Source organism: Thermobia domestica, chromosome 18, assembly GCF_964235325.1.
Source record: "Thermobia domestica chromosome 18, izTheDome1.hap1.1, whole genome shotgun sequence".
Taxonomy (NCBI): Eukaryota; Metazoa; Arthropoda; class Insecta; order Zygentoma; family Lepismatidae; genus Thermobia; species Thermobia domestica.
In genome coordinates, this window is record NC_137471.1 from 12,542,526 (window position 1) to 12,559,593 (window position 17,068).

The 17,068-nt window shown below is 39.8% G+C and overlaps 1 protein-coding gene across 1 annotated transcript in view; it reads right to left on the reverse strand.

Annotated features, from left to right (window-relative positions):
• The window catches only part of LOC145675624 (coiled-coil and C2 domain-containing protein 2A-like), a 302,517-nt gene that overhangs the window by 277,461 nt on the left and 7,988 nt on the right, over window positions 1–17,068 (reverse strand). Inside the window, exon 2 of the mRNA XM_081746169.1 lies at window positions 11,552–11,660. Coding sequence (XP_081602295.1) covers window positions 11,552–11,644 — 93 coding nt within the window. The 5' untranslated portion in view covers window positions 11,645–11,660. The remainder of the gene's footprint in view (window positions 1–11,551; window positions 11,661–17,068) is intronic.

Here is a 17,068-nt window from a genome sequence, read left to right on the forward strand (position 1 = left end):
ACATATTTTATTAGTTTAATGGTAGTCACTCGTTCGATTGCTAGAAGAATGGATGAACTAAGAAACGAAGAGTTGGCGCAGAGAGGTGACGCGAACTCTGACGTCGAGACTGACGTGTCCGAGCTCAGAGACAACGACCCCCCTCCGAGTATCAGTAATACGTCACTGGTGGTCTCGGATTCAACTCCAGGGGAAAGTCAGAATGAAACTAATGGCTCAGACGTAGGGGCTAGCGATCCAGGGAAACTAAATTTAACAGCAATTTTAGAACAGATTCTTCTTGGTCAGAAAAAATTAGAAGCAGGAATTGAACAGGTTAAGCAGGATACCAAGAGCCTAGAAAAGAGTAACCAGAAACTTGAGGAGAAATTAGAATCTAGTGCGAAGAAACTAGAATCAGGTTTAGAGCAGGTGCGAAGGGAGTCTCGTGAAAGCAATCAGCGTCTCGAAGAGAAAATCGAGACGAACAACTTCAGGCTTGAGCGAAGGTTAGATATGGTTCAAGAACAGCTTGAAAGTAGTGAACGCCAACTCGTTCAGCGCATTGAGAACACATCTAACGAATTGAGATCGCAGTTAGAATCCACCAGGGGGGAGTTAAATTCCCACATCAATGAGACTAACGTTAAGATAGATCAAGTACAGGAAAACTCAGACAGGGTTGCCAATTTAGTAGATGAAAATTACAGTGAACTAACGGAAGCGTTGCAGCAGGTTTCGTCCCGGGTGGAGCAGACCACTGTCAGTGTCACAGAGAGAGTAGCTGGTGTAGAACACTCAGTGACAAGAATAAGCCAGGAAGTGAAGAGAGTTGAGGTGAATTTCACCTCACAGATAGCGAGAATTCCAGCAGGAGACGCCTCTGGAAGAGATTAGGTCTGAATGCAATGGGAGCATTCAACGAATACAAGATACCGTAAATGATGTTTGCGAAAAGCTGGAAGAAAAAATGGCTCAGTGGAAGGAGTCAGTGCAGCGTGAAACAGCTGAACTTGTGGATGGGAGAATCGCCACATTGTCAGCTGGGTCACCCAGAGCCACCTCGCCATCGTTAACCCAGCCGATCTCTTCAGGACGCGACTTGCTGGGTTCTCAACCTGGGAACGTAGTAGACGCCCGCGAGACTGACAGCAACGCGCAACCTTCTACGTCAAGGACCATTCCTAGCAACCAGGCACAGGGTGTAAATATGGCAACCGCGTTAGGATTCCTCCATAGGGACCTTACACTACCAACTTATCAAGGAAATGAGAACGAGACTTCTACTCATAACTTTCTCGTGGATCTAGACCGCTATTTCGAGATTAGTGGTGTACCTAATGAGTTGAGGCTTAGTCTAGTGTCAAAATGCTTAAGAAACTCGGCAGCACTTTGGTATCAGGTCACTGCAGCAAAGATGAGAAGTTATGACGAGTTTGTTGCCCTCTTCCGCGAGACTATTTGAGCGAGGAACGTCTCGCAAACTTGCGTGCAACCATTCTTACGTCACACTATGACTCACGATTGCATAAATCCCCATCCAACTATCTGCTCGACCTGTTACACAAAAACAGTATTTTGTCTCCTAGCATGTGCGAATCAACCCTCCTCAAGGTTCTCCCACGGCAATTACCACCTTGGTTGTTCAGGTCAGTTGTCTCGTCTCGGCCTAAGAATATCCCTGACCTGCTGACTCTCGTGCAGGAGTTAGAAACCTCGAGAGACCGCGAGTCATTCAGTTATAATAGAAAGGGAGTGAACATGCTAGAAATCAATTATGAAAGCAGGTCACAGAACTCCCCAGGTCCAAGTGGTACACATTCATCTCGAAGGCAAAACAGGCGAAGGCGAGACAACCGGAATCCTTACCCGAGACAACCAGAAGAACACCACGTCAGAAACAGCCCATCTCGTAACCGTGGCAACGAGAGTGGAGGTGTATCACACCCACGAGGTAGAGAGAATGGTAACAGAAGGAATGCAACACGTCGCGCAAGAGGTCAGCGGGGTAATGTTAGATCTGTTTCCGGCCAGCAGAGAACTGCCTTTAGGGGGGACGAGTCTCTGCATGTGTTAGAGACATATGACCAAAGCAGAGAAACTGTTACCCACAACCAAAATAACAACCCAGATATGAATTGTCGAGCATCACCGTCGACTCGTCAATGAGGTGTGACTGCACATGCTTGTGGGGACGGTAGGTCGAATGCGTGCGTGAATACCCCGACTGAGTCTTCAAAAATAGATCCCAAGTATGTGCATAACAGAGAAAATGTGTATGAAAGAGAAATTGAGAATGACGAGCCAGAAACCGCCCTGAAGGAAATTTCTGTAAATGAAGATACAAGTGAGAGGGAAAATTGTGAAACTTGTGTAAAGATTATCAACCGTACACACTTTAAAGAGGCTAGCGCTGGTAAAATTTCATTATTAAGTAGAAATGGCGAAAATGTCGACATTGACAGGGATATTTTTGAAGAAGCGAACTCTATTTTTAAAGATTTGTTAGATACAAGCCATGAACCTATGCCTACAAATAATGTGATATCACTCCCCGAGATTCACATAGTAGTATTTGCGGAAGCAGTAGACGCACTACTAGACTCAGGAGCCAGCGTGTGTGCAATTTCCCAAGAACTGTGGAATAAAGTTAAGGATAGCCACCCTCCCCCTGCATTTTTGCGTGCAAATAATATTAGAGTAACTTCTGCTTTTGGCAGTAAAGCCGCTGCGTTAGTGGGACAGACGATGCTAGAGCTTGTTATTCAAGGAAAGATATTTCATACTGTGGGAATAATTGTGTCCGGTCTTAATCGTTCGCTTATTCTGGGTTCGAACTTTTTCAACGATTCGCGTGCCATATTGGATTATGACAAAGGGACTCTACATCTTACCAATCCACATGATGTAGAGATACAATTTAGATCAATAGACTGTGACTCAGAGGACTTAGTCGTACGCTGTCTGGAGTGGGAGATGGATTGCCAGAGCACCTGGGTTCCAGTTGGGGAGTTAGGGGATGTGAATTTTGATGAAAATTACCCGTCAAATGAAAGACGGAAGGCCATGCCTGTGTACATAGCAGCTCTAGAGGAAAGTAAGCCCGTAAGAGACACAGCCATTCGAGCGCTTAGGTTGGAGGGGAGATACCCAACTACACAAGAGCTGGCAACTTATGTGTTTTCGCCATCCGATTGGAGGCAGATCCGAACCCGTGCATCCATATCCGAAATAGAAGACTACGTCGACAAGTACACTGATCTCACAGAGACAGAGAGAGGAAGATTGAAAGCTGTGTTAATAAAGCATCAGGCACTTTTCGATATCAAGCCTGGGTGCATATCCAATTATGAGCACAAAATCGAGATAACGGACGAACATCCTGTGAAAGCTAAAATGTATCCATACCCAGTGAAATACAGGAACCAGGTAGCCAACGAAATTAATCGATGGCTAGCCTGGGGAATCATCCGAAAACAAGCCACATCGTTTGCCAATCCTTTAGTAGTAACGCCTAAGAGCGACGGTAGAGTGAGGGTGTGCATTGATGGACGTTCGTTAGGGAGGATATCGAATTCAGAATGTGACCGCCCGATTCCACCTCTGTCTGTGCTGCAAGACATGTGTGATAAGTCGTGGTTTAGCTCTGTTGATGGGGTAGAAATGTTCCTCCAGATCAAGGTGCGAGAAAGTGATCAGAAGTATCTGGGCTTCCTTCACGAAGGAATATCTTATGTTTTCCAAAAGTTACCGTTTGGCACTAAACAGAGTTTAGCCTCGTGTGTACGTGCTCTTGATTCAATTCTTGGACCAGAGGTGAGAGAGTTTTGTGGTCAGTATGTAGATGACATTGTAATAGGAGATACGTCATTTGATGAGCACATGCGTCATCTTGACGAAGTGCTCACTTTGTTAACAGCAGGTGGCCTAACTCTCAGACTAAAGAAATGCGAATTTGCTCGTCAGAAGATTAACATACTTGGGTACCAACTTTCTCGGCACGGTATAGGAAAAGATCCGGAGAAAGTGACGCGGGTGATCGATTTTAGAACACCTAACAAGTAAACCTTACGTTTGGGTGAATCGAGTTGCTGACTGAGACACATATGAAACAGTAGTACTAAATGTAGCCAGTATTTCAGTGAAGTTTTAGGTGCGAAGCTCCAGGGGTTTAGGAGATACAGCTACCAGAACATCACATAGAAGTACAGAATAGTCTTCATACAGTTGGAGGTAAACGCTCTGTAAGACCTCTAATAACGACAAAAGATGAATAACAAATATATGGGTACATATTAGGACTAGGAGGAAGTCATATAGTAAGGGTATACCTGACGGCGGCCATCTTGAAATCCGCCATTTTGAATTAAGGTTAAGTTTTTAAAATAGGAATAGGGTCATGTGATACATGATTTAAGGCGCAAATTTAATCAGAAGAACAATGGTGACGTTAATTTTGATTTACGCGCAATTGGTAAAAAGTTACAGGGAAATTAAATATTGTTGCAGCATATGTATTAGTCCTTTACCCCACCTTGCAAATTTTGTGTTAATGATAATAATTAAATAAAAAGCAGATGGATAAATATTAGGTCTATGGTAAGAGTTGCCTTGATGGCGGCCCTGTTCAAATCCGACATTTTGAATCAGACAAAAGTTTTAAACAAAACGCATAACAGTTACACCTTATTAATAGCAATTTTTACCATAAATCCAACGGTATAATCATTTTTGCTTTATCATTAACCAGCACTTGTTATCGCATAAACAAGTTGCTAATTTAAGGAAAAATGACCAAAGTGGAATTGAGTCATAATTGAACTTGGGTCTTTCTTCCAGAAAAGTCCTCAATTAGTACAATCAATATGTAGTTCAGAAAAGAGTGCATGACTTGCACAAATGCTCTGCTCACAGTGAGCACACCTGACAAAGGCAATCGAGTTACACTTGACACATTTGTCGTTAACAATTCCGTCAAAGCAGTAGTCGTAAGGAGCGATCCATTTAATTTTGTGCTGGTTAATGATAAAGCAAAAATGGTTATACCGTTGGAGTTATGGTAAAATTTGCTATTAATAAGGTGTCACTGTTATGCGTTTTGTTTAAAACTTTTGTCTGATTCAAAATGGCGGATTTGAACATGGCCGCCATCAAGGCAACTCTTACCATAGACCTAATATTTATCCATCTGCTTTTTATTTAATTATTATCATTAACACAAAATTTACAAGGTGGGGTAAAGGACTAATACATATGATGCAACAATATTTAATTCCCCTGTAACTTTTTACCAATTGCGCGTAAATCAAAATTAACGTCACCATTGTTCTTCTGATTAAATTTGCGCCTTAAATCATGTATCACATGACCCTATTCCTATTTTAAAAACTTAACCTTAATTCAAAATGGCGGATTTCAAGATGGCCGCCGTCAGGTATACCCTTACTGTATGACTTCCTCCTAGTCCTAATATGTACCCATATATTTGTTATTCATCTTTTGTCGTTACAAGAGGTCTTACAGAGCTTTTACCTCCAACTGTATGAAGACTATTCTGTACTTCTATGTGATGTTCTGGTAGCTGTATCTCCTAAACCCCTGGAGCTTCGCACCTAAAACTTCACTGAAATACTGACCACATTTAGTACTACTTTTTCATATGTGTCTCAGTCAGCAACTCGATTCACCCAAACGTAAGGTTTACTTGTAAGAACGTTAAGGAATTACGATCATTTATTGGATATTGTCGGTACTACCGCTGCTTCAGTCGAAGGTACTCAGAAGTTCTTTTCCCGTTATTCGGCCTACTAAAGAAAAACGTGAAATTTAAGTGGGAACCTTGTCATCAGGAGGCCATGGAACAAATAAAGAATATTTTCCAGGAGGAAGTGGTATTAAAACGACCGCTGCCAGACAAGCAGCTCATTCTTGAGTGTGATGCCTGCGACTTTGCGTGTTCGTCGCTCTTATATCAACGAGATGCAAATGATGATATAAGGATTATTGGGTTTTCGTCGCGCGTGTTCAACGCCGCAGAAAGGAACTATTGCATCACCGAAAAGGAGTTTGCGGGTCTTATTGATGGAGTAGTGAAATTCAAACAATACTTGATTGGTCACAAGTTCAAAATTCGTTCCGACCATCAGGCTCTAAAATTCATCCTGCTCTGTCGACTTACGAACCAGAGGATGTCACGATGGGTTCTAAGGCTCTCAAACCTGGACTTCGAATTCGAGTTCGTAAAATCAAGTGAGAACATTAGCGACTATCACTCAAGATACCCTCCGCACTTGCAGGAAGATCTGAGGGTGTGTAGGAAACCAGTATTACAAGAATCCCTAATGGCAATTCTTACGGAGGTTCCGTGCGAATTGCGAAAACTTATCGCAATTCTGCCCGAAATGCAATCCTCAGATCCCACTTATGGGAAGATTAAGAAGGATCTGGAGGAAAACACGAACTCACCCAGAGTGAGAGGAGATCGTCACCATTACGAGCTCTTGAGCGGCCGTCTGTGTAAACGAGACCGAGAGGGAGTCCGTATTTGCATTCCAGAAGTGTTAGTAGCTCCTCTGCTCGATTATTATCATTCAGATCGGGGGCACATGTCGGCCAGTAAGCTACTACCACTTCTGTCTGAGTATTTTGTATGGCCAAAGATGCGGGCATTTGTGAGGAAGTTCTGTGCATCCTGCATCATCTGCCAGAAAGCTAACCCACCACACTGCTATCTTCCAGGACCTCTCAATCCTGTGGTAGTAGACCGTCCAAGTTTCCTGGTGTGTATCGACTGGTGTGGTCCTTTGACACGCGGCATAGGCAGTGTCAACTATATACTAGTGTTCTATGATGCTTTCTCAAAACTAGTAGCGTTGTACGCTTGCCGGAAGGCGAACACTACCACAGCGATAAGAAAACTTAAGGAGTTCTTGAAACTGAGTCCCGGTGTGGAACTAGTCCTCACGGACAGAGGCTCTCAGTTCACCGCAGAGCAGTGGAAGCGAGAAATATCCAGTTTGGGCATCAAGCACATCATGTCCACTCCCTATTATCCACAGGGAGAAATGGCAGAAGTGGCAGTAAAGGCAACAGTTCGTCTACTCCGGAAATACTGTCATGACAATCAAAAGATGTGGCCCAAGTATCTGGATAAAATTGAGAGATGCCTGAACTCAGCGAAACACCTGACCACTGGCGTCTCTGCGTACGAATGTCATTTTGGACAATCCATGTCCAGAGACATCGGAAGGATCTTCGAAATTCCTGAAATGGAAAGACGCCATGATGTGCAGTACTATATTGAAATTGCAGGTAGGAACCTAGCAAAGAATGCAACTGCACGCAAGAAGTACTTTGACAAGTCACATCGTACCATCGTGTATCAAGTGGGTGACCTTGTACTGGCCAGGATTTTTCCCAGGTCAGATGCTATAGCAGGTGTTTCCAAAAAGCTCATGATGCTGTTTTCGGGGCCCTGGCGTATCGTAGGCACGTCAGGGAAAAATATGTACACACTGGCTGACCCAGTTTCAAATGAAGTCAAAATGAAGAGAAATGCCTACCTGTTGAAGAAATTCATTGAGAGAGAAGAAACAGTAGAGAATCAGGTGGTGGGAAATACCGAAAACGTGACTTAATTTCAAGAGTGACAAGAATGTATATAGTATTATCGCATATTTTGACATAATTATATTATAATGTATCTTAGAGTTAGATTAAGGGAAATGCCTGAAAATAGCTTTGTATTTATAGAATAGGATCGTTTACGCATTTCATTGAATAATTCATGTATATCATTAATTCGTTATGTATTGTTAGTATATTAGTAAGGTTAGAAATAGTGGAGTACTCTTCTAGTGCTTCTCTGATTTGTTGATAGTGATATTCTTATGTAAAAATTAGTAATCTATATGGAGTGTGGAACAAGTTTATCATCTAACAGGTGTGCACTTCTCTGGAAATGTGCTCTGTGTTAGTAAACACATGTCACATTACCAGGGGGGGAATTGTGAAGTGCAGAGTTAGTCTCTGAACTTCATCTGCATATCAACATGCAAATTAGCATGTTTTTTTATATTCATATAGTATGTGATATCAAGTATAATATAAATTAATTATTTAATAATATATATGAATATTATCCTTTGGTAAATATCAGTTACATACGACAGCAACTAATTACAATTTCATAAACGTAGTTACTACAATGCTCACTATATATTACATAATCTTGTGTAAAAATGTTTCGGAAAATTTTATTAAGGTAATGATAAGAAAGCAAATATCATTGATTGAATGCTGCGAAAAGAATAATCTAATCTTCCGTTGAAAGCTTACAAACTAGGAAGTTGCTGTGAGTGATTTTTTTTTCTTTCTCTGGCGCTAACCGTCTTCCTCCAACATCCAGAATTAACAGTCGCCACCCCTTTCACAGTGGCCAATTGCAGACTGGTGCCTGTACGTTGAATCCTTTTTGTTATATAGGTACTCCGGGCTGCTCCCTTGTCATCATTGACTTGTAGGTGCTGCTGATGGTCTGTCGTCTGCTTCTGTAGTAATCCAATGTGAGGTGTAGTACTCCATCGTAAATGCATGTGTTGTTTACAAACAGGAGCACGTGGTACAATATAAACTTTTGAGCTGGGTCCAATATAGAGTATAAAAACTGGATCCAATATAGAATATAGAAACTGGATCCAATAGAGTATAGAAACTGGATCCAATAGAGTATAGAAACTGGATCCAATATAGAGTATAGAAATTGGATCCAATATAGAGTATAGAAACTGGATCCAATAGAGTACAGAAACTGGATCCAATATAGAGTATAGAAACTGGATCCAATATAAAATATAGAAACTGGATCTAATATAGAGTATAGAAACTGGATCCAATAGAGTATAGAAACTGGATCCAATAGAGTATAGAAACTGGATCCAATATAGAGTATAGAAACTGGATCCAATATAGAGTATAGAAACTGTATCCAGTTGACTAAGGACAGAAGTCAATGAAGAGCTCTTGTGAACGCGGCATTGAACCTCCGGGTTCCATAGAGTTAGTTAGTTATAAACTTTTGATAATATGTAAAATGCATAATGCCTTTCGTCCAATAATAAGAGAAAAAAAGTTTAACAGCACATGAAATCTCAAACGCTTGCTAAATAATCTAACGCCCTCTTTAGAAATGAGAACGCCTACGTTGGGAACCACTGAGTAAGAAGACAATATTGCCACATCCTATCAAGGTGATAATATGGTTAATGAGATATAGCCCAAAATTATGATTAAATGTGGAATATCACAATCATAATATTTGACACCAAGATACTTCGGATGTGTATTGCTCCATCCATCTTACTTGTGTTATTCCTGTTGTAGAAGCCTCCAAAATTTGGATGTTTGTGGTACTGTGAAGTCTTTCTTAATTTGTACAGCACATGTGATATCAAGTTTTCCTTTAACATATAGGCGTATTGCTATTTGCAACAGAACTTTATGTCGAACTGAAAACACTGTTAATTCCGGAAATATCCGGAATATTTGTAACATACAAAATTTCAGTGTATTTTATCTATTAGTATAAAAGTTACACAAGTGTTTCAAGATAAATGGTCCACTCTGTAATTAACTATATACAGTTGGACCAATAACTCGAACCTCGATAACCTCGAATACCTTTATAACTCGATTTTTTTTTTCATATTTTCTTGAATTTTCCATAACACTCAATGTTAAAATAACCTCTATAAATCGATTTTTTTTTTTAATTTCAACCGAAATAAGTCGAATTTTAAGGGTTTCATCGTATCTGCGAACCTCTACAAGTAGAAATTTATCACTTTAATTCGAATTTCTCTTGATGTGATACCTATAACTCCAAGTTATAGCTCTATACTTTAACGTAATTATCATTGTTGCTAATGTGTACTGTAATTGTGTTTTACTTATGTCTAGGCATGAAACCCTCCAAAAAATGCATGTTTAGTATTTATATTTACTAGTCATTTTATTTAATTTAAGGAACTTCCAGAACTTCGAGTTATAGAGGTTGAACGGATAGAACTTCGAGTTATAGAGGTTGAACGGATAGAACTTCGAGTGATAGAGGTTGAACGGATAGAACTTCCGAGTTATAGAGGTTACACGGACAGAACTTCGAGTTATAGAGGTTGAACGGATAGAACTTCGAGTTATAGAGGTTACACGGACAGAACCTCGAGTTATAGAGGTTACACGGATAGAACTTCGAGTAATAGAGGTTGAACGGATAGAACTTCGAGTTATAGAGTTTAAACGGATAAAACTACGAGTTATAAAGGTTATACAGGGTGTGATCAAAAAGTACGGTGAATATAGTTGCACAGTGCCATCTATCGATGTATCCATTTCAACTAGTAACCCCGGTAGCCTAACCTTTTAGTACAGTCAGTGTCGAGTTGGAACGAGTTGTGACGTGTTAGTTGGCTTCCATAGGCAGAAGAGTGAGGACGTGTTAAGTGTGTCTGTCGCATACCAACATTAGTTTTTGTTCTAAGCTGCTAAATAGAGCCAAAGAAATTCACGAAATGCCAAAATCAGTGTATGGCGATGAAGCGATGGCATTGAAGTTTACTAATATGACAAGGAGTCGATTGAAAACGAGCAACGACCGAGAGGTCTTTCAAAGTCAAAAACAGACGAAAATTTGCACAAAGTGTCACAAATGATTTGTTCACATTATTCGAGAGCTTTCCGAAAAAGTAAACATCTTGTATACGTCCAATTTAACCACCGATTAACTGGGCAAATGGCTTCCTTCTTCACCACGAAAACGTGCCGTACCACATCTCTTGCTTTTGATCCGCGAATGTTTGGCCGAAAAAATATTCCTCTATGTCCACATTCACTGTGCTCTCAGCACCATGCGACTTTTGGCTCTTCCCACAAATTGAAACCCTGCTTAAAAGAAAAAGTTTTGACATATTCTTGATATTGAGAGGGCCACGACATAGCAGCTGAACGCCCTTCCAGAAATGCTTCCAATCAAGGATTCAACGTTGACATAACTACATTGCTAGCCAAGAACAGTACTTTGAAGGAGATTAAAATCAAATTATATGTAAGCTTATTACTTTGTTTCTAATAAATTATTCACCGTATTTCTTGTTTCTAATAAAATTATTCACCGTATTTCTTGTTTATAATAAAATTATTCATCGTATTTCTTGTTTCTAATAAAATTATTCACCATATTTCTTGTTTCTAATAAAATTATTCACCATATTTCTTGTTTCTAATAAATTATTCATTGTATTTCTTGTTTCTAATAAAATTATTCACCGTATTTCTTGTTTCTAATAAAATTATTCACCGTATTTCTTGTTTCTACTAACTTATTCACCGTAATTTTTCGATCACACTTTGCATAGACACTTTTCATGAGGAACGAGAAACCTCGGTATCTCGAATTTTTGTTGCGGCCACCTTAATAATTTAAACCTTGATTACTCGAAAAACTCGATTTTTTGTCTACTATTTCCTTCAGATTCGAGTTAACGAGGTATACTAATAAACTTTTAAGAAAACATACCCATGCCGACTGCTTGCCACCAACACTATTCTCTCGATCTTCTTCTTGACTTCCTTTTTCGACACTAAACAGAGACTTGCGAGCTCGGGACATTTAAGGCACAGGTTTCCTGAAAATATACGTTAGTAAATACATAAATTATAATCTACCAATGCAAATATGTAGAGTACCCAGTGATGCTATTCTAATTTTTTAACAACTTTTTTTTCCTTCTCTCTCTCGTAGATGGATAGATATAATTCTCTTATGGAAAGAAAAACATACAAGGTAGACCATATCACCTTAGGTTCGAATTAAGAACTGTTTCTATTATTTTTTTTAGCGCCACGTTCAAACAAAACCGACTTGAAGAAGGGGAAAACATATGGTAGAATACACAATAATGTATTTTTGTTAGTGAGATTTAGTGCATGTAGCTTCAAAGTTTTACCAAAACCAGCCTCTTGTTGTCTAAAAATTTCAAATGTTCTATCACCGATACAAATCTGGAACACTCAAAAGAATTTAACAATTAAGCCTTTTATGAATATGATTGAGAAACTTTACCGGCCGCATCAGGTAAATTTCTTGACGCCAATCTATTCAAATTTCTGTCTGCTCATTGCATTGGAACAATTCAAGGTTGATGGTTTTCACAACCTTGCAAGCGAGCGGGAATAATACAGAGATGATTTCACAAATTTGTTTGGGTTATTTATTTCGCTCTTGGTTAGTTATGCTTATGTATGCATGTTTGTGTTTGTATTTGGATATAACAAACGGTTTTGCAAACTCGAAGTATTTTAACAACCGGTTCTAGCGAACTGGCTGAATAACATTACTGAGAGTACCTTTAAAAAAAAAACGTAAAATCATCACACATTTTTCAGATTAGTCATCCAGGTCTAAAAAAGGTCTAATTAGACCACGGAATTGGACACGGACATCCGCAATTTCGAAGCAATCACGCTAATCGTTCATCTACATTCCGTCAGAAAATTTTACGGTAATACGAGGGTTGATTAGAAAGTAAAGTTACAAAGCTACAATGAAACGTGTATATATTATTTCATACAACCAATACAGCCATATATTAGTAGTACATACATACATTAGGCTATTTTTCGACATAGTCTCCATATTGGTTGAGGCACCTGTTGCATCTTCGGATGAGCCTGAAGACTTCCTCCTGATAAAAATCCTCTATTTGCGTGTTCAGACACGTTGTCACAAAGTGTTTCACCTCCTCGTCTGAAGCGAAGAGACGGCCTCCGAAGTGCTCCTTCAAGTGCGAGAACAGGTGAAAGTCGCATGGAGCAAGGTACGAGGTGTAGAAGGATGATCAATGATGTCTCAGTGAAACTGCTTCAACATCATGGTGGTCTTCTGGACTCCTCGTCGGTCATGTTTTCTCTACCAGCCGCAAACTTTCGACACCATTCTGAGACATGCTGACGAGACAGTACAGTCTCTCCGTAAACTTCTACCAGCTGCCGGTGAATTTCAGCCGCGGTTACATGTTTCGCCCAAAAATATCGAATAACAGAACGGATTTCTTCGCGAGACCAGTTTTCCAAACAAGTCGCCATTTCTGTTTACCTACAACTAGCGCCAAGGTGGCGGATGGGTGAAACTCTGCATAGTTGCCAATTCCATGTACTGCACTTACCGCACACATCTCATTCCTCTATAACAGACAAAACTTCAGAAATATCGGCTTGGTAACCTTAGTTTCTGACCCGCCCTCGTATTTATTGCCAACATCGAAGATAATAAATACGAGAGGCGCTTCTCAAAAAAAGAAGGAAGAAAGAAAGAAAAGAAGAGAAAAAGAACAAAATTAAGGCAAAGAGAAAAAAAATTCAAAAAATATTTTACTTTTACCCTGTACAACTATAATTTGCTTTCCAGAAGAAAACGTCAAAACTTTTTTTTTTTAATGGCATGGTCAATCAGAAACTGTCATGGCATAATCAAAAACGGGTTGCGATTGTTTTACTACAGTTGAAGTTTAGTCTTCCTCTTCAGCTCTAAGGCTATATGAGACATGGACATATAGTTTTAAGATATAATCGAAACCATAGTAATGCGTTCAATGCTCTCCCATCGGGAATCGAACGCGGGTCTAACTGCACTAAAGGTATGCGGAGCTTCCTCGTGGTTATGTAGACAGTGTACGCGCCTTTGGCATGGAAGATCCCGGTCCGATTCCAAGTGGGAGCTCATGTGATTCGGATCCCACGGTAAGCTGTAGGTCCAAGTCTCATATAGCCTTGCTTCTGAAAGGGACGCTAAATTCAAACCAAATCCAAAAAAAAAAAATGCGCATGGGCTATATGAGACATGGACATATAGTTTTAAGATATAATCGAAACCATAGTAATGCGTTCAATGCTCTCCCATCGGGAATCGAACGCGGGTCTAACTGCACTAAAGGTATGCGGAGCTTCCTCGTGGTTATGTAGACAGTGTACGCGCCTTTGGCATGGAAGATCCCGGTCCGATTCCAAGTGGGAGCTCATGTGATTCGGATCCCACGGTAAGCTGTAGGTCCAAGTCTCATATAGCCTTGCTTCTGAAAGGGACGCTAAATTCAAACCAAATCCAAAAAAAAAAAAAAAAAAAATGCGCATGGGTTATTAACTAGATCTCCGGGAACGGCCTTTATTGTCGCAGAATCGTGAAAGCATAGTTCAAATGTTCACTTTCAGAACTCGAACAGAAGTTCTCGAGTTAATTTCTAAAGCTTATGACTTATAGGTAAAGAAAAGAAATTATAAATGCAAGCAAATACAGGGATAACTGGGAAGAAGGAATTGGAAGAAACCACGGGAATACCTACAAATATGGTGAGCTCCCTTGTGGATATATGGTTAGTGTTCGCGCTTTCGACGCCAGAGATCCAAGTTCGATTCCCGGTGGAAGGTCTGTGGCTTGTAGGTTGTCTCATTTAACCTCAATGGTTAAAAGGTCATCAAACTCCAAACCAACTAATCAACACAAACATGGTCCCCCCCCCTCCTAGTTCACAGACCTATTAGCAGGGTTTGAAAAAACCCGGGCTTTTTTGAAAAAGCCCAACCCACCTGGGCCCATATGGGTTTTTTCGGGTTTAATTGGGTTTTTTCGGGTTTAATCGGGTTTTTTCGAAATATTTCAATGTCTTTGGGGTAAAAGTGTTAAAATGTGATTTATATTTTAAGATTGTCATTGTCACAACTTGCAACAATTTTCTACTCACTGCCGTTTTGAAAAAAGGGCCGCCATTTTAAATTTTACATTCGATCGCCGAGAAAACCTATACAGCAAATTTAGCATATCTTATGCTTCCACCGTCAAAATTTTAATTTAATGTAGTGTGTGTGGTAGAGGCAGACAAACGAATTGAGTTGATTTTGACTTGAACGTTCCTTTCAGCAGCGAGACTATATGAGACGGGACCTACTGATTAAAGTGGAATCTGAACCACATGAGCTCCCTCCGGGAAGAAAACGCAGGTCACTCACGCCGAAGACGCGTACAATAACCGCTTAGCCATGATGGACCTCGGCAGACAAATGAACAAATGTAGATCAAGTCATCCACAAGCCTGACTGACGTTCGCCAAATTTGAATACCAAAAGGGGTCTATTAATTTAAAACAAAGATACATGTTTTATGAAATAATAAATGTTTCAAAATGTCTTACATGAAATTAACATCTTCCAGCGTAAATAAACCTGCCATATTTTCTCCATGAGAATACGGGACACCTCAGATCCTCCCTTCCCCCGCTCAACTTTCGAACACAATGAATTGAACTATAGTCTGGTTATGAACAAAAGTGTAATAGGCCGCGGTGGCTCATTGGTAGAGCGTTCACCTCTGGTGCACGATTCCCTAGTTCGATCCCAGCTCACGCCAAGTGAGCTTTGTGGTGGACAGACCTTGTGCGTGGATTTTCTCGGGATTCTCACGTTTCCTCCCACTTTCTTCATTCCGTCATTTCATTCATTTCTCATCATCACCGTCACCTTGAGCATAGCTGACATAACCGTGAGAGTAAAACTAAAAGATTTAATTTTTTTCCCCCAAGAATAGGCGAAAGTTCACTAAGCAGCAGCTGCTTTTATCTCTTCGTACACTGCAATTAATTGTATAGACTAAAGACACCTAAAAACTTAAGATGTGCTATAAAAATGCTTTACAGGAAAACAATATGCAAATTATTTAAATCAGTAGTGGTACAATCTACCTTCAATTCTTTTCGTGCGTTTAGCAATATTTATTTACATGGCTGTACTTGCCAAAATTACATTCGTCAGTTTAATCTGATGAAAAGCAGATTTTTCTCCCTGTGTCGTATGTAATTGTCAGGACCAGATTTACATTTTTCTAGGACCTGGACCAAAGCACAATTCTGTGCCCCTAGCCTCTGAAAAAGATTATAATTCTTAACTTATCTAATGTGATGCTGGAGAACAGGTCAGCCATCTTCCCTGTGTTTGTAAATGTAGAAACACTCAAAGCCATTTTTTTATTTTTATTTTTTTTTTTTAATGTTCCGGAGAGTATCCGAGTTTCCATCAAGTTCAATAGAAAAAGTAGCATTGCAAATTTCACTCGCTATCAAGTCGAACAGGGTGGTGTAATAACTTCCTCGAAACTGCTACATGCAACAGCGTACTGTTCATTCACTAATTACAGGGTTCCCAGCCAATGTCAGAATTTTTTGTTTTTCACTTTTCGAATAAGCTGATATTGATAGCAGAAATGTAACGGAGTTAAAATACGGACATTTCCCTGTCCCGACTAAATTTACGGGGACGCGGGACACTCGGGGCCCAAAAACGGGACTGTTCCGTTTTTTACGGGACGTATGGCAGGCTTAAGCGTAAAATAAATAGTTTTATTGTTGAAGTATTCATTTCCGATCCTTCTGCGTTTAATTCGGGAATTTCTCGAACACTTCTTTCACGGCGTGTACATCAAAACTTCTACTAGTACGGAAATTTGAACTCAGCACTTGAAATAGTAAGCGTTACATAGTCTTCGGGACCCCGAGCATTAAGCTTCATAAATTTGACAAGAATTTTTATGCTATTGCTGGTGTTGATTCTACAGAATGCTTATTTGAAGAGTAGCAACAAATGACTGAACTAAACTGTTATTGTTCAACCAGATTTTAGTTGAAAAAACGTGTTTTACAGCAAAGGTAAGAAATAATACTAATAGTTTTACATATGTACTATTAGTACCGGCACCTATGACCTTAAACCCGTCAAACGTATGAGTGATAACGTCCCTCGGTGTCGCCGAGTCGATGAGCACACTATTCACGGAAAATATTTTCTAAAGTACAAAATTGCTTATTTTACTTCAAAAGGCTATAAGCATAATCCATACATTAAATTGTTCTATAACTATCTCAAGCTAAAGTAAGTTTTTTTTTAATTCATTTAGTGCATTCAGAGCTTTATAAAGGTCTTATGTTGAATGTTGTTGTATACCTTAACTTGAAGGCCTCTAATTCGCCCAAGCAAAGTCTAAAATCTGATA